This window comes from Triturus cristatus, chromosome 7 (assembly GCF_964204655.1).
Source record: "Triturus cristatus chromosome 7, aTriCri1.1, whole genome shotgun sequence".
Lineage (NCBI taxonomy): Eukaryota > Metazoa > Chordata > Amphibia > Caudata > Salamandridae > Triturus > Triturus cristatus.
Genome location: NC_140590.1, coordinates 423,382,289 through 423,405,233, shown reverse-complemented (window position 1 = coordinate 423,405,233; position 22,945 = coordinate 423,382,289). Strand labels below are relative to the sequence as shown.

General features: G+C 44.0%; 1 protein-coding gene across 1 annotated transcript in view; it reads left to right on the top strand.

Annotated features, from left to right (window-relative positions):
* The window catches only part of LOC146809855 (cytosolic phospholipase A2 gamma-like), a 596,102-nt gene that overhangs the window by 297,397 nt on the left and 275,760 nt on the right, over positions 1 to 22,945 (top strand). The window contains exon 9 of the mRNA XM_085616717.1: positions 8,898 to 8,951. Coding sequence (XP_085472843.1) covers positions 8,898 to 8,951 — 54 coding nt within the window. The remainder of the gene's footprint in view (positions 1 to 8,897; positions 8,952 to 22,945) is intronic.

Below are 22,945 nucleotides of genomic sequence, written 5' to 3'. Positions count from 1 at the left end.
TATGGGTTCCAGGTGAGATTTAAACAGATCACCAATTCTAGTAAGCAATAAGCTGTCGTTGGTGCATGCATTACTTGTAAGATTACTATTCATCGTATCTTCACAGCTGTAGTTGCTGCTTGAGCTGGTGGTATTTGTGTTCAAATTAGCGGGGATGGAATCCACTATTTGAACATTTGTCAGTGAAGGAGAATGATAGGGGGATGGAAGGTTAGGATTTTCCGGGGGAAAATTTAAAACAGAAGAGGTTACAGAGATAGTTGTGGCAGATGGAATGGTAGAATGGGAAGGCTTAACAGTTGACTTCCTTTTTGTTTTCTTAGGGATAGCTCCTTCTCGTGTACCCCTAGCCTTTGGGGAAAAGGAGGTGTTATCTGGTTGAGTAGCAAAAATGACAGGAGATTTTTCCAAGGATAAATGGGAATCAGACAGAACCAGAGATGCAGAGAGGTCCACTGTGCAGGGGACAGTGTGCATTTCTGCGTGCACTATCGATGGAGGAGGTAGATCAACAGGACGTGAGGGGGTTTTTGCAGTGCCCAGCAGGCCCATCGAAGAGCGCCTGGCTATCGTCAAGTCCTGTGAGATCCTTCGATCCAGTAAGATAATGCCCTGCTCAATAGCATCGTTAGCTTTAGTTATGAATTGATCAATTGGGCCAATGATCTCGCCGGCTAATTGAGCCTGCTTTTTAACAGTATTCCTAGTGGTTCTCGGGGACATTATGCCGTGTAAATTATAAAAATATTAGTCAGCAATAAATGTTCACGGGCCAATATGAATGATGTCAATATAAAATGACAGTACCAGAAATTTAAAATACAAACTGTAAATAGGGTGGCCCAGTCCAGTCCTGCCCGGTCTTGAACGGGCTTAAACGGGCCCGCCCTTGGCCCGGGCTTCGCGCGCGTCCCGCGTTACGTTTGGGGCTAGTCAATTTATAATGGGAGGGACAGGGGGCGTGACCTCCGGGGGAAGAGGCACCAGCTGTTAGATGTAGGGGCTGCTGGTCCTCGCAATCCCCCGGTGAAGTCGGCAGGTAGCCCTGGAGTCTAGTGCACGCTGGGAGCGTGCAGACTGTCCGCCGAGTGCGGAATAGCTCCCACCAGCGACACGACCCTTCGTGAGCAGAAGTCCAGCACCAACAAAGTGCCCTCCTTTACAGTGTTCCGTGGACCCTCCAAACAGCAAAACCCAACAGATGAGCTTCAGAAGAACTTCGTATTCCGCAGGGTTGAACAATAAGCGGAGTAGATCAATCCAGAGCTGTTCACTCCCAATAGGAAGCAGTGGCAGGGCAGTGTGTACTGGCAGAGTCAATAAAGTTTTGTTGAGAACACAAAACTTGCAGAGTCAATAGTTTAGTTGCAAAAAATAAATAAACAAAAAAACGTACACTCCACAATGATCTCTGCCGTCTGTGACAGGGTTTTAAGAAATCTCTCTATCCCAATATGTCCACAAATACAGGTCATGAACAGAGTCAGGGCAGCGAGCAACTCCTTACGACTGCACGCGCGCCGCGCGTAAGAATGTCAGAAACGCCAGCTTACTACCAACCGAAGCGACGGCATGCCTTCCTGAGGCTGGAGCTGGCTTCTCAATCAGCTGGAGTTCAGCGACGGATGAGAAATCCTCACAACCCCTAGGTAGAACGGGGAAGAGGAAGGAAACGGGCAATGTTCCCAGCTGGTGTGAAACAGGAAAAATGAAACTGACGATGTCCCAGCAGGCGTCACGGCAGAGTTCCGGAGGAAAAAGTGGATACGAGGAGAGGCTCTTCCGTGCTGATAGCTTCGGAGACTTATCCATAGAGATAGTTTTAAAGAGTTGGATGGATGGACCATAGAAGCATAGGTGTGTCTGAAACAAGAGATTGCCAGAATGACTGTACATGGCTAGATCATTTATAATAGGTGGACGGGCAGCCTGACAAATATACCAGATATAGAGGCAATAAAGATACAATCCGGCTGAATAATTCATTCATAGAAAAAAGACAAAAGGTGTTTTGTGATGTATTATCATATTAAGATATAGATGAAAAAAATGACAAAAGATAAAAGCCAGCACGTGCTAAGACGTCTAGTGGTGGGTTTGTTATGCTGGGTAGCTATTGCTGACTCAGTCACAGTTCACCAGGCCATGACCAGAAGACTTCGGGGATCAGAGCACGGGGTGAAGCACATTTCACCTTGTTGAAATATTTTAACGTATATCATAATCTGTTACCTAAACACAGGAATTAGTATTACTTACTAAACCATGCTTCCTACACATCATTTCATCACAGGTTTTCCATTAGCCTCTTCTGGCATTTTCAGTTTTAAAATGAGTTTATTTGGAACATAATAAGGCATAGAGATAAGGAACACCATTTTACAGTAAATAATGCATACGATATACATAACAAAACAATATAAGTCATCTATAATGAAGAGAAATTAAATGAGATCTAAAGACAAGAAAAGTTATAAAAAACAAATGCAATATATATAATTATCATACAAAACTGAATTATCAAGCAATATATTTAATTATGTTAGATGGAGATAGAAGAAAAGTCAAGGAGGTTGAAGAACTTCCTGTTGGGCAGGTGAGCTTGCAAAGGATTGTTGTGCACTGTCATCTAGGAATTGTGTAACGGGAGATCACAATATCTGGCGTTTCAGAGACAGAGATATGGGGGAGATGTAATGTGTCGAATCTATGATTGTAGCAAACCGCGTACCACCAAGCTTGAATTATAACATAGTAGAGTCCTTCCAATTCTTGGTGACATGCTGGAAAGCCGTTGCCAACAAAAGATCCAGAATACGAGCGTCACATGAGGTTGGGGCCCAAGCTTCAGATATGCTACCTAAAAAGATAGTAGGAATACAAAAAGGGACTGCAGTATGAACAATTGAATTAACCTGAGGCCAGACCTGTGTCCAAAAGCACATCACAGTAGGGTATGTAAAAAGTAAATGTTTTAAATCTGCTTGTGGCACAGTGCATGTCCAACATGTATCCGTTGTAGTTGGGTGGATTGCGTGCAAAAGAGTAGGAGTCAATAAAAGTCTGTTACAAATTAAGAAAAGGGACTGCGTGGTATTTGATGCTCTACATGATTTTCTAATGTTATTTCAAATTTTTGCCCAGAAAGGAATTGACCAGTCGACTGCAAGGTCGGACACCCAGGGCAACTCCACCTTTGTTTTGGCTCTGTTAGATTCGGAGGGAAGGAAATAGGAATAAATAGAAGATGCTCTTGGAGAAGAGTGCAACAGAGTGAGCCATTGGTTATTAGTAGATAATGCTGAAGATAGAGAAAGTCAACTTTGTTCATAAACAGCACAAAGGGCACTTTGCAATATTCTGTATTTCTTCTCAAATGATAAGGGTAAATCAAATTGATGATGGACCTGGAAAAATCATAAGAAAGTATTGTGCTCAAAAAGTTAGTGCTCCCAGATTAAACCTTTGCTTTTCCAGGATTTCCAGTAAATATGTTTATTATTAACTATATATTTGTTGTGCCAAATGGTAGATCTAAGAAAAGTATCAAAATATGGGATTGTTATAACGGGTGGAATCCAATAATTTACATAAGTGCTTAAGCATAGGCGTAGGAAGAGGCTGTGGTTTGCGAGTGAAAGACAAATATTTCTTGAAAGAGAAGGGGAGGAGAAAAGATTTCTCCACATCCATCCATATTGGGCCTGGCGTGTAGAATCAGAAAGCCACTGAGATGATTGACGTAATAGAAAAGCCTTATGATATTTGGGAATGTCCAGGAATTTAACCCGTCCATTCGATTTTGGACGAGTTAATTTGAGTAAGGAGTTGCAAGGTTTTTTATGATTCCAAAGGAACGAGATAAGGAAGAGTTCATCTTTTTAGAGTATTTAAGAGGTGTGGACACCAGGGGGCATATGTATCAAATGATTTTGTATTCGCAAACGCTGCGAATCGCAAAAAAACAGCGTTTGCGAATACAAAATCGCAAAACGCGATGTATGTGACATTTTCGCATCGCATTATTAAGGAATCGCTAATTTTGCGATTCCTTAATTTTGCGTAAGCATTTAAGGAATCGCAAATTGCGATTCCTTAAATGCTATGTAACACGCACCCAAGTTGTGCGAATTCTCCTTAAGAAATCGCAAATTACTACCAACTTCAAGTTGGTGGTAATTTGCGATTTCTTTTAAAAATTAAATTTTTGGCATTTTTCAAAGTGGCATGTCGCGCACATACATGCCCTTAGGGCATGTATGTGCGCCATATGCGCACACATGTTCATTTCAGGGGTGCATCAGGGTGTCATCATGACACCCTTGCACCTTTGAAATTATTCTCAATTTGCGATTAGCAAATTGCAATTCGCAATTTGAGAATGACTTCCCATTCATTCCTATGGGCCTCCTTGCCCATAGGAATGAATGGGAAGGTATTCCTTAATTGCGACTTCGCAATTTGCTAATCGCAATTAAGGAATATTAAGAATTCGCAAAATATGTGCGAATTTTTAAATACATCCCATTTTGCAATTCTCAAATAGCGATTCTCCAAAAATTGCTATTTGAGAATCGCAAATACGGTGTTTGATACATATGCCCTCAGGAGATTAGATATAGCGAACACTACAATGGAGCTCAGCATCATTTTATTGGTTTCCAAGCGACTCCCAAAAGAAAAATGGAGCAGGTGCCATCTAGCGGTTAAAGTGGTTAATTTATGTGAACATTTTCTAGATTTATAGAATATGAAGAAGGGACAGAAGGGGTGACCCACTAGCCAAGATATTTAATGTGCTGAGAATTGCACGAAAAATATGACATGGTGAATTCCTCTCTAAATGTAAATTTAGTCACGGGCAGTATTTCACATTTTTCGTTATTCAACTTATAACCAGAGACATTACTGTATGAGACAACCTCTTGTAAAAAAGCTGGTAGGGGCGAGATATGTTGGGAGAGGAACAAGAGGACATCATCTGCAAATGCTGCAAATGTAATCTGTAAACCATCAAAGGCAAACCATTAATCCTGATTCTGTCACAAGCAAGAAAGAAAAGGTTCAAGTGCCAAATTAAAAAGAAAAGGTGAAAGCAGACAACCTTGGCGTACACCCCTGCCCACAGAAAAATATGAAGAAGTAAGGCCATTAGCACCGATACCCGCTCTTGGGGAAGAATACAAGAGAGAGATGAGGTAAATGCTTTTGGGGCCAAAGCCAAATCAAAAGACACAACCAAACGCATTCTCAGTGCCTAAAGCAATTGCTGCAACCGACTCAGTTTTAGTAGGAGACTTGGAAAGGATATCAAAAAAAGACCAGTGTTGTCCGAGAGATACCTTCCTTTGACGTAATCTGATTTCTCCTTACCAAACAGATAAGGAAGAGAGGAACCAAGGGGGATATTAACAACAAATCGCGTTAAACATTGCAAATCCCGCTTAGCGCGATTTGGAATATCGCTGCCTATCGCTGGTTTACATCGCCATGTTAGCGGCATATTTACAATGCCTTGCTCACAGGCGATGTACAAACCTGCGATAGACGGCGATATTCATCATTAGCGTGTGAAATCAAGCGATGATTTCACAGGCTAATGAAAAGCTTGATAACAGGGGAGTGTGGACGTAACCAAAGAATCCACCTCCCATTCAAAACATGCCTAAGTCAAGTTTTGACCAGGCGTAAGGATCCGGCGTAAACCGCGGTTAGCGCGGCTTCCATCATCGCTTCGTGGTTCCGGCGCCACGTTGTAAATAACGTGATGTCCTGTTTGCCACCTTTTATCATGGTGTTACGGTAAGATACGCCTACTGTGCATCTCATTAGCGATGTATATCTCTAAGATGCTTGGCGTTACTAAAACGGCAGCTAACATGCGCTAATGCATGTTAGCGCCGCCTTGTTAATAGGGCGATGAAATTATCGCCGCTTTAGCGGCAAAACGTGCCACTAAAGCGGCGATAATGCCCTTGTAAATATGCCCCCAAGTCTCAGAGCTAAAGCTTTTGAAAATATTTTATAGTCAACATTAACCAGTGAGATTGGCCTATCATTTTTGCAGAAATGAGGTTCCTTGCTCTCCTTTGAGATAAAACAAATTAAAGCATCCAAAAAAGAACCAGAAGAAGAGCCAGCGGGTGAGAAAAAGGATACGAGATTTTACAATTTGGGGAGGAGTAACTTAGCAAAATGTGAGTAAAATTCATCAGTAAAGCCATCAGGACCGGGCCCTTATCTTTTTTTGGTGTGTTCAGTGCAATATGTAATTCAGATTGTGAGATATCATCTTGCAACAGTGATAGGTCAATACATTTTTCTGCAGGTCTATGAATAGAGGAGAGAAATTGAGAAATGTTGAGGTCAGAAGTCACATTTTCAGGTGTATACAAGGACTTATAATATTGAACAAATTCATCTAAAATCTCCAAATCCCTATATTTTGGCGTTTGAGTTGTGTCAATAATAGAGTCAATATTAATTTTTTTGTTCTTAACCTTAAGGTAATCCTGCAATGATTTGCCTGCCCTATTCTAAAAAGCCACTTTCTGTGGATTCTCTGTTAAACTGGAGTTTAGTGCTAATAAGTTCAGATAAACACTCATTTGGTTTGGAAGTATAAAAGGAATGTTCTAGTCTCTTTATGTGGGCTAAAAGGTCAGTTGTAAGAGTGTGTGATGCTTTTCGCTTCTTAGCAACATATGAGATAATTTGATCATGTGCTGTGGCTTTAAAAGCATCCCAGCTAATATGGAAGGGCAAGTCCTCTGTCTGATCAAAGTGAAAATAATCTTGAAAAAACAACTCAAAAGAGGAGGTTAAATTTGGGTCTAGAAGGAGTGAATAGTTAAAACGCCACCTGCCGGGAGCACGGGAACAGAGAGGGAGGTCCAATTGAAGGGCAACTGGGGCATAATCAGAAATTAAAATTGATCCAACGTCTGCAGAAAGTAGAGACTGTGAGATTTTACGTGATACAAAAAAATAATCAATTCGGAATTGAGTTTGATGGACAGGAGAGAAGTAAGTGTATCCTCCTAGGATAGGGTTACAAAGATGCCAGGCATCCACAAGCTTTCATTGCTTAATAATTTTGACAAAAAGTTTGTGGGTACTGTTTGGTGTAAAAGTAGCCTGAGGGTTAGGATCAATAAAGGGATCAACTATCTGGTTACAATCACCGGCTAGAATAACATTTTCTTCAGGGAATTCAATAGGAATCTGATTCAGGTCAGACCAAAAATGGGAGTCATTGATCGTAGGGGCCTAAATATTTAACAAAGAGACTGGAACATTCCCCATTGAAATTTAGTATCCAACCATCAACCAACATCATCAGATTCTTGGGAAAGCAGCTTAGTACACAATGATTTATGACATAGTGTAATAATTCCATTCCTTTTACCATCGCCTGGGGAAAAGAAAACATCATCTACCCAACCTCTTTTTGGTTTTATAGACTCCTGTTCTGTAAAGTGTGACTCCTGAATCAAAGCTATACTAGCACCCAGATGTGCTAAATGGGATTAAACATGTTGTCTTTTAATGGGAGAGTTTGAACCCCTGACATTCTGAGAAATTATCTTTAAGGAGATAAACAACTGTTGACAAATAAAAAATGCAACCATTCGTACCAAACAGGGAAAAGAAACATTGCAGACCTCATCATGACATATATATACCAAAAAGCAGTGAGGTAAAGATAAAAAGGAACAAGACGTGAGACAGAAAGAGGAAGAAAGACAGGAAAATATAATGCTAAGAGAAAGAGATAGCAAGAAAGAGAGAATAGTCCATAAATTAAGAAGAAATACAATATAACATACCCAAGAAGAGCAGTGTCAAAGGTAAGGTTGGGGGGTGAGGCCACATGGAACAGATGGTATGTCTGGAGTCCATTGGGAGAGTACGAGAAGAGCATAACACATGTTACTTAATACAGGAAAGACCACAAAACACGAATGATATACCTGTAAAAAAGTAAATAAAGATTATTAATTCATCTTAACTATAAGAATTACTGTAGAAAATAAAGGAGAAAGAAGCCCCTGAACATTGTATGAAGGTAACAAAAATGTCAACAAATTATTACCAACAATTATGTAACAATGAAAACAATGAGATAAACTTTTCTGGTATTTTCATAAGGGCTTCCTGTGCCAAGTAAGGGCCTCATTACAATGAAACTCAGAAAGCCTCCGACAACAGGTCGGAGTCTTTCCAAGTCACAGTGTGGGTTTAACTTTCAACTGCCACATTACGATGAAGGTGGTAAAAAGTGAAACCGGCCAGTCATTCCGACAGGATTCTGATGGGCTCCAGGAGCCTGTCAGCCAGTTGTAGGCCTGACCGTAATCACAATTGGCAGGATTTCTGCCTTCGGAATTACAATGTCGGTTTCCGACAGGCTTTCCATGTCGGGCTTTCTGACATCGAACAGCCTGTCAGAAAGCAACTTTGGGGGCCACATTCTCTCTGCGGGCTCCGGTTGGGGGCCTGCCCCTCTGGTGATCCCTACATTGTGTGGCAGGCACCTTGAGGTATCTGCCACACAGTGCAGGAATGAACATATTCTCCCATTTCTCTATGGGACCTTGTGCTAATGCCAGTTTATGGCCGCAACACAAGATCCAATAGAGAAATGGGAGTATGCAACCGCACCATTGTAATGCTGCGGTTGGAGCCGCCAATCATCATAATAAAGCCCTAAGCAACAACTAGACCATGAAAAAACAGAAAACACTGAAATCAGTCGACAAATATCAAGATTTTTGCTTTGTCTGTATTGCTTTGTCTGCTTCTGCTCATCTGGTTATAGTCATACACATGCTTAAACATTGTTCACAAAGGCATTGGCAAAGTCATTCCTGATCTATTTTTTATGTTTCTTTCAGGGCTGTGGGGAAGTGCACTTGGAAGCATTCAGGAATCATTTTGCATAACCATAGGTATTATTTATACTTTTTACATTAAATTGGGAATGTATGACCTCATTTGATCCTATATCAGTGTATAATACTCGCTGATATGTAACACATAACATAGTGCTGGCAGGAAAGCCCTTGATCTGTAGTTAATACAAGCATTCGCAAAACAGGTAGTTCTCGACGTGCGGGACCTATCGACTTTGTTACTGTTTTTCAGCCATGCTACACAGTAGTTCAGCTGCTGTGCAACGTGGCTGAAAGTAAAGAAAATAAAAAAGCGATGATGCGGTCATTGCTGGCCGCATCATAGTTCTTTATTTTTTTACCTTTCGGCCACGCTGTACAGCAGCTGTGCAACTTCTAAAAGACATTTTGAGGAGAGAGTTATGCGGCAGCAGCTCTCTGGATCACCAACCCTTTTAGCTTTGTTAATGCTTCTTCTAAGGGTGCCAGACAGACTCATACAGCAAAGCCAGGGGCGTAGCTTCAGAGATGTGTTTGGGATGTGACCCCTCCTTCCAAATAAATGCATTCTGGGCATGGTAACTGGTCCCGGGAGACCTAAGTCAGGCCTGCTATCTCTCTGTTGTCATTATTGTCGTCCTGAGACAAAACAGAGAGCTTTGATGTAAACGAGAAAGAGAGAGAGAGAGAGAGAGAGAGAGAGAGAGACCATCAAGTGGCTGAATGTTTAATTTTGAAGCCAGCGAACCTGGCCTCAGTACCGGCTTCCCTGCCTGTTCAATTTCTGGCAAATATTTAATTTCACAGAGCCTCTTTTTTTTTCATCACATATGAGTGCACTTTCGCCCCTCCACCCTGCATCCCACTGTTTTTTTAGTTGGGAAGTTTGAGATTCTCACCCCCTGATCCCACTGACTAAGCTATGGTCCTGAGCAAAGCATAAGTATACTAACTATTTGAGTATTTAGTTGCCACCTTCAAATTGAGACTACCACACTGGCAGGGAACCAGCCAACTTCACTATCGCAGCCCCCAAGGTGACTGTTCTTTTTCTGGCATTTCTTTTAATAGTTTGAAAAAGCGCAAACTCAACCCAAAGGTTTTGTATCACTTTATAGGAACACCAGTTATACATCACACAGGGACACAATAATTCTTTTGTAGGCATGGGAGATTAAGTGATTTGCCCAGAATCACAGGATGTTAAGTCAACGCCTTGACTCAAACCTGGTTCCCCAGCTCCATAGTCAGCAGCTCTGGCTGGTGCGCCTCATCCCCTGCCACTTCGGCTTTAAATGTTTCAGCAAGACACTGTGTTGGAACCAGCACTTTCTGGATGGCTTAGGCAATCCTCCAGCCAATCAGAACCTTCCTCTCCCATCAGGCATTGGCAGTGAGGAGTCAGGCTTACTACAGAGGCAATGTGTAAATCATTGGCACAGCACTCAATCATGATAAATACCATGAGTGCCACAAAAGATGTATGCAAAAAAGTTTGTATTCAACACACATCATGTATTTCTGAGCATAAATCATAATTGAAATTATTTCTAGCAGTACTAGGCCTAGCCATTTTCTAATGACATCTGCAATATGCACACTTGGGAAAGATCCTAGTCTACACCCCACTCCCCCAGAACCACTATGCAGTGCAACGCATTGTCCACCCCGGGGCCCACCCTAGTAATTCTTATAAATCAATCCCACACAGTCAGAGGTTGCACCCTGGGTCACAACGATAGGAGAAATGTGTACATACACACAATTAAACCACTTTTAAGTAGCACAGCGGGCCGAGGCCATGCTGGTAAAACCAATGTGAAACGCATTGCTTTTCTAGTGAGAAATTCACATAGACGGCAAACCACCGGCCAGTGACCTGAATCACAGGCATTTTACCTACTGTCACTCCCACACAGACACTTACCCCACACCACTACGTGGTGCAACATATATCAGTCAAGCCTGTACAGAACATGCTCACACACACATGCGCCCAGCACCCTAATGCGGTGCAACTGATACCCAGCAGGTCAATTGGTAACATGCTGCAGAGCCCATGGCCCCAAGCCTCTCTCCATCCTCCAACTCACTCTGACTATCGTACACCCCCTGATTGGAGTCACTCCATCCTCCCTGTTGGCACCTGCGGCACCTGGCTGATGTCACTCTTAGTCAGGGTCCCGGGGAAACAGGGGGAGGTGGGTAGCAAGGACAATTAGGAGGCAGTCAGCAACAGGGGTTTGTTAGGAGGCACCCACAGGATGCAGAACAGGAACAGGCTGAAGGAAATAGCCGGTCACACCAATGGGGTCCACCAATAGGTCTGGGCGAAAATTTTGTTCCGTTCGCGGAAACTGCGATAATTTGACATTTTCGCGTTCCACGGATAGCGCGAAAATGTCAAAATTTCCGCATTCCGCAGCTTAGTGATAATTTGGTTCTTGCTCGCGCTGTAAAATAATACATTCTCGCACGCGCCCGATCGCCTTACCTGAATCCCTGCGTTCGCCGACAAGTTTTCTTGATCCGGTCGCGTTCTCCATGAGATGTTGTATTGTTTTAGCCATTTGCACTGTCTCGCGACAGTTCGCGCCCACAGTGACGTCATGCGTCGCGCGATCACGTCTTTCTTCTCACGATCATGCACCGCGAGACAACTGAAAACAAGATGGCCACGCCCGCGAGCAACCACATGGGTAAGATGGCGAGCCGCAACCATGCAGAAAATCTCGCGAACATGCGGGAAAAAACATCCGCATCTTCGCGATATTTCCGCGTGTTTGCGATAATTTATAACATTTTCGCGATAATTTGCGAAAGTGGATTTCGCAAATTCCGCCCACCCCTAGTCCACAAAGGCCTTCCGGCACCAGCTCAGTTCTGCAAAGCACCGGGGGATTATGCAATCTCTTCACCCACTTCCGATCATATTCTCACCACCCAGGCCCTAGCCGGGTAACACTACCTGGCAAAATAATGTCATTGGGAAAGGCTGGGTAATGAGAGAGCAGTTGGTCTGCCCCACTGAGAGCCAGAAAGGGTCCAATCAGGCAACAAGGAATAAATTAGGGGAGGGGGGCCTCTCAGAAGGAAGAGGCACCAAGTCAGGTACACATCGATCAGAGTCGCTCCCAAGCTATCTAGGCACAACATCTAGTGCACAATTTTGCGGGTCACACCAGACCGTCTCGGTCACACTCAGCAAAAGAGTTGCAAAATCACTACCTCCTTTGAAATGAGGCACAATGCCCAGTGATACTGGTCGGTGATATCACTTGCACCAGAAAATCTGTGCACAGCATCTGGTGCACATTGATACGAGTCGCACCAGACCGTTCCAGTCACACTCAACAAAGAGTTGCAATACTGTTCCTCCCTGGAAATGAAGCACAATGTCCATTGCACATTGATCTTGGTGACGCCAGACAGTTCCTGTCACACACACAGGCACAAGTTCAGCAATGCTTCACGAGGTAGAATGAGGCACTATTATAGTTATGGCCCCACCTCGGAGGGTCACAACCTGTGAATCGGACACCACACGCGATGAGCATGCAGTCGGCATGCCGCACAAGAGAGATGTGGCATGATTGATGAAGCGGGCTACGTTGGATCCCACAATCAGTGAATCTGTTCGTCACCAACAAAAATCTTATGCAGTTGTGTATTTCCCAAAAATATATAGGATCTGCGCATTTGTTGGACAACATAAACTAAGGGCTTGGTGCCAAGACTTGTTCCGGGTACCACCGCAGGATATTTTGGCATATAGGCCTGCTAGCTCACAGTGCCACCATATGCTCCCTAACCTTACCAAGAAGCGAGTAGTTTCTGGCAACAATCAAACATGACGACCCTTGAACCTTCAGCGATCGTGGAAACAGTACAGTACTTTTCGCTCAGTCAATCGTGCTCACTTAGTCTAAGAGAGATAAATAGAATAAATGTGGACGTTTTCAATAAGCATTTATTGAACCAGTGCCATTCTAGTTTAAAACATATTTGCTGCAACAATCAGTAGACAGAAGCAAACGTTAGAGATTACAAACACCAAAAGAGTGAACAGTAGATACATTTCTACCATGGTGCTTAAGCAATGAATTTATGCAGGCATATATAAAAACAGTAATCTTTGCATACTCCTATGATGCCGACCCTTCCTAAGTGTACTTAAGTGTACCTAGCATGTATGTGGGTATGAAGCCAAGAATCCCCCTAGTATAGAGCCAACCCCATTACCTGATGGAGAGAATGAAGGACGCTGTCTTGGTCATGAGTTGGAGACCCTGCAAGAGATGTCAGACTGCTGCATGTTGAAGCTTCAGCGTGCATGGACCTCCATTTCAGTGTCAGCATAGAAGCATCTCCTCTAGCTACCTAGTGAAGGTACAGTGCTTTTATACCAAAAAAGTAGCCTCAGGGTTCTACCACAATCAATATGGTGTGAGTACAATTATACTGATGAGTCTAAATAAATAATTGTAATTATGCAAAGTAGCCCTGTCGCCCAAGGATGAAGATAGTGATGACTTATGTACAGAGTATATTAATCTTGTTACATACTTCATGTGCAGGGGATTTAAGATATGATGCAAGGAATCTTCATCCATAATTCATTGATACTTCTCCTGAGGCTTGAGCCGGGAAATAGGACCACAGATTTTAGAACGGCAGCGAGGGTTTCATGACATTTGGTATTTTAATTACTTACTTTACGCACATCGATTTGCTAATTTGCACTCTGGAGCGAAGAGCGCTTCCCAACATTTTTTAAGATTTTAGTTCATTCTGAAGGGCTTTTTAAATACATTGTGTGATTTTTTAAAAACTTTGTGTGATTCTTGCTTGCACTTTGGCCATTCTGCTCTTACCTTCGCGCTGTCTCCCGAGCTGGCATCCACTGCACTTGCGTGCTTCGGGGGCAGGCGGAGGCAGCCATCTTGGGGGAACAAAGGGTAGCAGGCTAGTTTTTTAGAGGCCTGGCTACTTAGGGAGACGCTGGCGCGAGCGCGCCGCTGGCACGCCTAAGGCAAGCCCATCTGCGCCCGTCCGCGCTCGGGTCGCGCACAGTGCCCAATCCCCTGGTTCTTTGATATCAGGTGAAACTTTAAACTACACCTATACTAGAGAGGCCTTACTGGAATTGAAAGGGTCGTTTAGGAACTCGGACTGCTTATGCCTGGCCATTGACTCTGGGTCGCCTATGTCGTTTGGGTCCTGTTCAAATTGCAATATGGCACTTCCTAACATTCTTTACCAGTAGGTTAAGACTAAAAAGTCCAAAATACATGGGCCGGCCCAATGGATAAAGCTATTAGTTGTATCTTGATTAATGAGAGGTCCTTAGTGAAACATAGCATAGAGTGTGCAAATCTGATGGAGGATAATGACATAAAGCTAGCATTCATCACTGAAACGTGGACGGACGAGGCGTCCGGACCGGACCTAGTGAAAGCCACTCCACCTGGCTTCCAGTGTGAGGTTCTTAACAGGCCAAATAGGAAAGGAGGTGGGCTGGCAATCATTTACCATAATTCTATTCATGGAACTTTTACACCAGTTAACTTGCCTGCCTGCGAAGCCCTTTCTTTTAACCTTAGTTTAACACATTATCATTCCCTCAAGGGCACACTACTATATAGGCCACCAGGAGCCAGACATTCTTTCTTCCCTTCTCTGGGGAATTTACTGGAAGAAGCCCTTCTGTGTGACTCATATACCATCTTGGCAGATTTTAATTTTTATTTAGAACTCCCTAGACAGCTAGGTTATTGGAATTGATGGACGCTGCTGACTTCAAACAATATGTCAAAGGGGCTTCTCACCTAGCTGGTCACATCTTGGATGGTGTTTTTTCTAACCACCCAGGGATGTCTTTTGTGGGTCTATTGCCCTTGGTTTGGTCTGATCATGCTGCCACTCTGTTTGACCTCAATTTGGAGAGCCAACAGATTAAGAGCAGAGACTCTAGAGAACAGATTGAAACCAGAGCTTGGAACAGGGTAGATGCGGGGACGTTGCATGAAGTCCTGTACTCTTCAGCTGGCTAAGTAACGCTGGGAACTGAAGAAGCGGTGGCCTCCTATACTAGATGGCTCCCTCATGCATGCAATGAATTAGCTCCTCGTAAACTTATCATTCCAAAAAGAGCCATGGTACACAGAGGAGATAAAAATGCAAAAGTGTACTTGCAAACGGCTAGAGCATAATTGGAGGAAAGGGTACCTCGACACAGACAAGGCATTATATAAATCGAGCCTGCAAATCTATAAGCAAGCGGTTCGGCTGGCCAAACAGAAATATTACTCATCCCAAATTGAATCAGCCCATAACTCCTCTAGGGAGCTTTTTCAAACGGTCTCCAAGTTGGCCATTTTGAGGCCATCCACTATCCAGTCTAGCCCTGATCTTTGCGAAGAGATTGCCATGTTCTTTCGAACAAAGGTTACTAATATATTTTCAGTCCTCAGTGACCCAAATAAGGATGTCTTTACTGAGGCAACTGAGCTTGAATACTCAGAATTCCCGTCGTGGACTATGAAGGACTTTAACCCACTGACGGTGCAGGACACGCTGGATCTGTTAACAGGAGCTAAATCTAGATCACCTTTGGATCCATGGCCACTTAAAGTTATCAAACTAGCCCCTGTCCCTATTGCACTGTGTCCTACATCAATTTTCAATGTTATGTACAAATGTGGACAGTTTCCTAAACAATGGAAGATGGGTTCCATATTACCCCTTCTAAAAAATCCCAGCCTTGATCCTCATGATCCCAATAATTTTCGGCCGATCTCCCGCCTTCTTCTTCCTGCGAAGATGGTAGAAAAGGCGATGAATAGACAACTCAGTGCCTTCCTGAAGGAAGCCCAGGTGTTGGACTCCTCCCAACATGGTTTCAGAGAAGGACGCAGCACTGAATCCGCCCTGATTAAAGCCACAGAGGTGATTTGATCAGCAGTGTACCAGGGAGGTAGGGCAGCCCTGATCCTACTAGATATTTCAGCCACATTTGACACGGTCCATCATGGGAGGTTGATGCACCATCTCAGAGAATGCTGTATTGAGGGCAAAGCTTGGGAGCTGCTCAACTAATTTCTTTCCGACAGAAGCCAGATAGTAGCCTTGGGGAAGTTTCAATCAAAACCTTTTTCATTACCATGCGGTGTCCCGCAGGGGTCTTCCCTGAGCCCGACTCTCTTTAATGTATATGTTTCAACCTTGGCACCGGTTATTATTGCTTATGGGTTTGGGATCACTTCGTACGCAGACGATACGCAAATTGTGGTATCTCTACTACCTGGCAAAGAAACTGGAATAGACAGGCGATTCCAGTCCTGCATGGAAGAAGTCGGAAGATGGATGGCAGGTAACTGCCTAAGGCTGAACTCGGATAAAACCGAGGTGATGTTGTTTGGGAACAATCCTAATTTTTAGATCCCCCTCATGGTGGCCGGCTTCACTTGGGTCACTCCCCATTCCATCAAATAAGGTTAAAAATTTGGGGATCTTGTTAGATGAGAAACTTTCCATGGGAGCCCAGGTCAATGCGGTAGTTTCCAAAACAGGGTACGTTTTAAGAACAGTGAAGAAGGTCTTGAATCTTCTGCTGCTAGACTGTCGCAAAACAGTTGTTACGGCCCTGGTTTTAGCGAGACTGGACTATTGCAACAGTTTATATTTAAACATACAACAAAAGCTGTTGCACAAGCTTCAGCTGCTCCAAAATGCCGCGGCCAGACTCCTTACGGGTACCCCCAAATTTGCCCCGACCTCCAATGTGATAAAAAAACTGCACTGGCTCCCGGTTAGGAACCGGGTACAGTTTAAATCACTATGCATGGTGTTCAAAGCACTGCAAGGAGAGGGACCTGACCACCTCAAAAGGCAATTTCAATGGTATAAACCAACGCGCACGCTTCGATCATCAGAAGCGAAATTGGCAGCTGTCCCTTCAACAAAAAAAGCCCACTGGGGCAGCCAAAGCTTTACCTTTTGTGCCATAAAGGCCTGGAATGAGCTTCCATTTCATTTGAGAAATGCCAATAATCTTCTAAGTTTTAGAAAGGGTTTAAGGACCTGGCTTTTTGATAAATAGCCTGCCTTGCCCTTGCCTAACCTAAAGAGAAGTAACTTGCGCCAGGACACCTTCGGGTAATCGTGCGCTTTAGAAATCGCCTTAACATAACATAACATCATAAATGAGGCTGGTTTCGATGAAATCAATCGATATTTATTCAGCACATAACGGTGTAAATGGTCATTGCTAGAACCGTTATGCAGAGCAAGGTAGGAAAAATGTAGTTAAAAGGTCGCTTTGTTACTTAGGCCTAGGTTAGGAAACATAACATCCACTCCTCATCTGAAGGTCAACAAGGTTACTAATGCTAAAAAAAAGCTTTCTAAAAAGCATACAAATATTGTCATAAAACCATGCTATATGTAAAAACGATAAAAAGGTACTACTAGTAAAGTAAAATACTGGGCTCTATTAGTCCACTAAAAGTCAATATATGGTCTGAATAACCGAACACATCAAAAGCCATGGTGCACAGTGAGAGCAGAAGAAAAAAAACAAAAACAAAACATTGTTTCTCATTCCAATTTGGTTTATTTAGGAAAAAAAGGCTAAATTGTTCCCATCACATGGAGGGCCAAATCTTCTTAGGCTCGATTCACAGAATTAACTTAAGACAAAATCTTAAACGTACTATTTTTGATATTCACAAAATGCACTTACTACTTTTGGTATTCACAGAATGGATTTACGACTACTACCTTTACGTCTGCACTCGGGCTGGAGATTCTGGCCGGAGTTGGAGATTCCAGCCCAGAGGTGAGACTTCCGGCCCGGAGGTGGGGATTACGGCCAGTGGCGGAGATTTAGCCATGGCCAAAATCTCCACCTACGGGACAGAATCCCCATCTCCGGGCCGGAAGTCCCACCTCCGGGCCGGGAGTCCCATCTCCTGGCTGGAATCTCCGCCTCTGGGCCGGAATCTCCGACTCGAGCACGGACGTAAAGTTAGTAGTCGTAAATCCATTCTATGAATACCAAAAGTAGTACGTGCATTCTGTGAATACCAAAAGTAGTAAGTTTAGGATTTTGTCTTAAGTTAGTTATGTGAATCGGGCCCTAAGTGTCCTGTGTGGGAGACGCAACATCACTGTCGCTCGCATTCCCAGATGACGGTCCCTGTAAAGCCTCTTGTATCAGGTCAATGGAGCAAAGGTGATATTCTCCGGTCCCCACATCAGCTGCTGTGGAAGCACTCAACACCTGTGAGCCTGTTGTAGAGCTGTTGTCCGTTCCGCCAGGAGCTAAAGCATCCCCCTTAAGGCTATAGGAATGCCGTCATCAACATGGGAATACGCTGAGGACACGGATATATGTGGGCCTATAAGCAGTCCAGTAGTACTTCTAAGTCCGACGGCGAAACTGATGGAAGGGTCAGGCACAGGTCAAACAAAACATTCGTAACCGCGGAATTGACAGCGGAACACAGGCAAGATGCAGTCAAACCAGACTAGTCTGAATGATAGGAACCAATGCTCGCTTACCTCCCTAAGCTGAGGTGTGCCCAGATGGAGCACCATGAGTTCACAACAATGTCATACCAGAAGTGCTTTTTCCATCTCTCGATGAAATTTGATGTCCATTGGGAAGCAGGAAAATTAAAACCAGGATGCCCACCACGAGCAGTAGGACCAGTGGAAGTTCTACAAATATGCTTCCCAATACAGAGTGTATGAAGGCAGGAATGACTGTGAATATTGTCTGAAAAGTGCTCCTTATTTCAGTGCCTATACGCTTAAATAGGTGCACAATCCCCCTCATATCAGACATGTTAAAGATACAATGAACAATTTCTCCAAAATGGAATGGGAAGTTCATACAGACTACTGCCAGTATCTCAGATGAGGACTTTGCAACCTTGAGATCAAATGTCTCTTGTACTGAGGTTACGGCCACATATTTCTGAAGAAGCATGGCTTTCAGTCTGCTCATAGAATCAAACCGTATAAAGGAAACATTCAGTGAAGGCCATAGCATTGCCTTTCTAACTATGTGGGCTGATGCAAACAATAATTGCATACAGCAAGTAATCCTTGAACTCACTGTGACCAGATGTGCGATGTCCAGTACAATCCCACAACAGCCTTGATCATTCAGCATTAAATAGCTCCTATTCGGGAATAGCTCAAACACCAGATGTATCACGGCAGCTGGGGAACCCTTTCAAGTGACAAGACAAGTTTGCTACTGAAGCATTACAGGCCCCTTTAAGCAAAATGTCCTTGCAAACTAAGTACCCACTTAAATCATTCTCACAGTGTGAATCACTAAGAAAAAGTTCAGTGTCCCCAATCCTGCATCTAAATTTGTGCGGTAATTCCCAGTACTCATGTATGTACCCTTTTCCTAGCACTTCACATCTTCCTACCTGGTGGTATTGGAGACAGTATTGACATTGGAATGTCGTGACTGGTAGTGTAATATAGCCATGGATTAACAAGTCTGTGGAAGGTGACTCAGCCACAGTGAAAGGTAAATGGTCCAATTTTTCAATGTGGAACATGGTATATTTTGCATCTCTGCATGCCATAATCATCTGCCTTTCCTTAGGATTGTACATGGAAAACAGACTTGTGCTGTTAATGTATCCCCAGGGCACTGGGCCAGAACACAATGATTGTAGCATCCAGCTTATTAATGTAATGGATCGCTGTTGGACTTGGCCCTTTTTGCAGGGTCATCCCTAAACTTTTTGCCTTCCTTCTGCATTTTTTCTGACCTGTTGTTGGCTGTTTTATGACTCTGGGCACTTTACCACTGCTGATCAGTGCTAAAGTGCATATGCTCTCCCTACTGTAAAATGTATATGTTGGTTGGATTCCATGATTGGCTTATTTGGTTTACTGTCAGACCCCAGTAAAGTGCACCAGGAGTGCCCAGGGCTTGTAAATACAAATGCCGCTGGTGGGCTTGCAGCACTGGTTGTGCCAACCACAGAAGCGGGCTAGTAAAATGTGTCTAAGGTCTGCCATTACAGAACCTGCGTGCAGTCTGGTACTGTCATGCTGACTGGGCAAGTGCACCCACTTCCCAGTCCCTAAACCTTCCCTTAACTTCATATTATTCACCCCTATGGTAGGCCCAAGGGCAGGGTGCACTGTAAGCATAAGGTAGGACAAGCCCTGATGTGTGGGGCATGTCCTAATAGTGAATTACAGCCATTTTCATTTTTCACTATTGCAAGGCTACCTGTTCCCATAGGCAAGAATGGGTTGTTACATCCTATGATCCTAACAGATCCAAGGAACATGGTAGAAATTTGAGTTTAGTATGCCTGAACTCAGAATAATAAAATACATCTTTTAGTAAAGTTTATTTTAATATTCTGTGTTTGCAAATGCCACTTTTAGAAAGTTGATATTTGCTTGCCTAACCATTTCAGCCCGCCTCTGCTATGATGTGTATCTGCCTGTCTGGTTTGTGTGAGTGACAGGGCTGGGGAAACCCAGAGGGGCAGGGCTAGGTAGCCTGGTGGTGAATAGAGAGATTGACATCCAGATGGGTGGGAGGAGTGCACCTGGACTCTGAATAGGGCTGTGCTCTGCCACCACAATGCTGGCTCCACCTCCTGTGGAGCGGCTGATGTCTCTGCCCTGCACCCTGAATAGAAAGGCAGAGTCATGTCAACAAAGTGCTCAAGAACTGGTTTGGACTGGGCAAAGGTCCCTCTACCCCAGAGGAACAAAGGAATTAGGGGTATAAGTATTGGGACCCTGCTCCCAAGAAATTAGATCCTGCTTGACAAGAAGAACCTCTGCCTGAGGAGAAGGAACCGGGAAAGCTGTAAGGAGGAGTACTGTCCCTGACCTGGGGGATTGGCCTGCAGTGGTTGCCTTGCTGCTGAAAGGAGAGGAGAAAGACTACAAAGACTTTATTTCAACTTGTGCTTCAAAAGATCTCCAAGGGCTTGGAATAGAGCTTGCCTCCTGCTGGAGTCTCAGGAACAACTGACGTCACCCCCCCAGCTCCCCAAAGTTCTTTGGAAGTGCCTGCTGCTGTTGTTGGGCCTTCTGAGGGACTGCGTGTCGCAAGGAGCTAAAAGCACGTCTCAAGAAGGAGAAGCGTGCCGCCGTCGGAACTGCTGTCGTCGCATCACGTAAAGGGTGTCGCCGCTGCAGCATCGCATCGAGCGGAAGCATCTCGCATCGTCCAGGAAGTGTCTCGCAACGCCGAAGAAGCGTGTTGCCATCTCAGCCATCATAGCTGACGCATCGCACCGCATCAAGAGAAGAGTCTTGCATCGAGGAAGAAGCGTGTCGCCATCGCAACCATAGTAGCTGTCACATTGCACCGCATCAAGAAAAGCGCCTCGCATCCACGGAGAAGCGTGCCGCCGTCGGAGCTGCTGTCGTCGCATCGCATAAAGGGGTGTCGCCGCTGCAACATCGCATCGAGCGGAAGCGTCTCGCAAACGTCGGAGAAGAGTGCCGCTGCCAAGGCCGCTGTCGTCGCATCACGTAAAGGGTGACACCGCTGCAGCTGACGCATCGAGTCGAGTCTTCTCGCAACATCGGAGAAGCGTAACGCATCTGGAAGATCTTCACGTCTTTATTTCTTTGCACCAAAAACTTCATTGCATCAGCATCATTGCAACACTTTCATTGCCCTGCGTGTCGCATCTAAAAGGTACATTGAGTTAAAGTGTCGCATTTAAGAACTTAAGAGAACTAAGCAAAACTTCTACCATCTAAAGTAACAGTATTGTGTATTTTTGTCATTTAATGGTCTTGTGGTAACTCTATATAAATAATCCTTATTTTTAATATAAAAACCTGTGTGGTGTCCATTTGTAGTGTTGTCACTTGGTTACTGTATGTGTTCACAAATGCTTCACCTATAACGCTCTGAGATAAGCCTTGTCTGCTCGCGCCAAGCTACCTAGAGGGTGTGCAGGGGTTATTTTAGGAGTGTAACCCCTTACCCTGACTAGAGGAAAGGTTCCCTGCTTGTCACAAGTACCTACCTGTGCCAACCAGAGAACCCGGATTCTAACAATCGCATTTGTGATTATCCGTGTTGTAGAATAGGCAAATCCTGTTCCATTAAATCTATTGCAGAAGACACAATGGTGCACAGTGAATAGATCCTGGATGATAATGTGGTCATACCATTGTCGACTACAGCTGAAGCCTTTTCAATGTTAACCCTATCTATTTCACGTAGTCTCTCAACAGCATCCTGTTGGGAGATTTTCCATAGTTTGTTGTAAATAGCATACAAGAAGCACTTTTGACGTGGCTTCAGGGGACCCAATAAAAAATTCCTAAGATCCAAGTCACCTGTGAGAAGGGATACGTGTTGTTTCACTTGGGACAGTGGAGAGGTCTTTAGCCACTCTAGGCATAACTTCCCAACACTGTCAGATGTCACCACACCCAAGTGTTCTGATTGTACATAGTGCTGATCAGGCCTATTGATACTAAACCCTTCGGTGGTACCCGGGAATCTTGACTGACCCCTATTTGTGTTGATAGGCCAAACGAACAATCCCTTCCAATTGGGGTCTGATGAATTGTAAGAACCATTGTGTAGCATAGCATCTAATGTATCCTCACTGTGTAGTGTATAATTTTGACAACACTCAAAGTGTGTAAGTGAGGGGATCTGAGGTGTGTTCAAATCCTTGATCCTGGCTTGCCCAAGACAAGAAGCCTTTTGCACAGTCCTGTTCAGAAAAATCATTTGATGTGGTATAAGGCATGCTCTAAATAGGGCTTCAATTCTATGAACCTGCCAATTGTCAGTCCCCCAGACAGATTTTGTGTCTATAGTGTCCCTCTAAAAGTCGAAACCCTGTAAAGACAGTTGAGAATAAAGGAAGCAGAGTATATTAGCTTTGTGTTTGTTAGCATATTTTTCTTTCCAGATGTAGGTGCAACCTTATAGTAATACGAGGTCGGGTCTGAAGTGTTAAACCCAGAAAAGTAAGCAAACCTCTGTGCAAATGTTGTTGAACTACATTTTGGCAGAG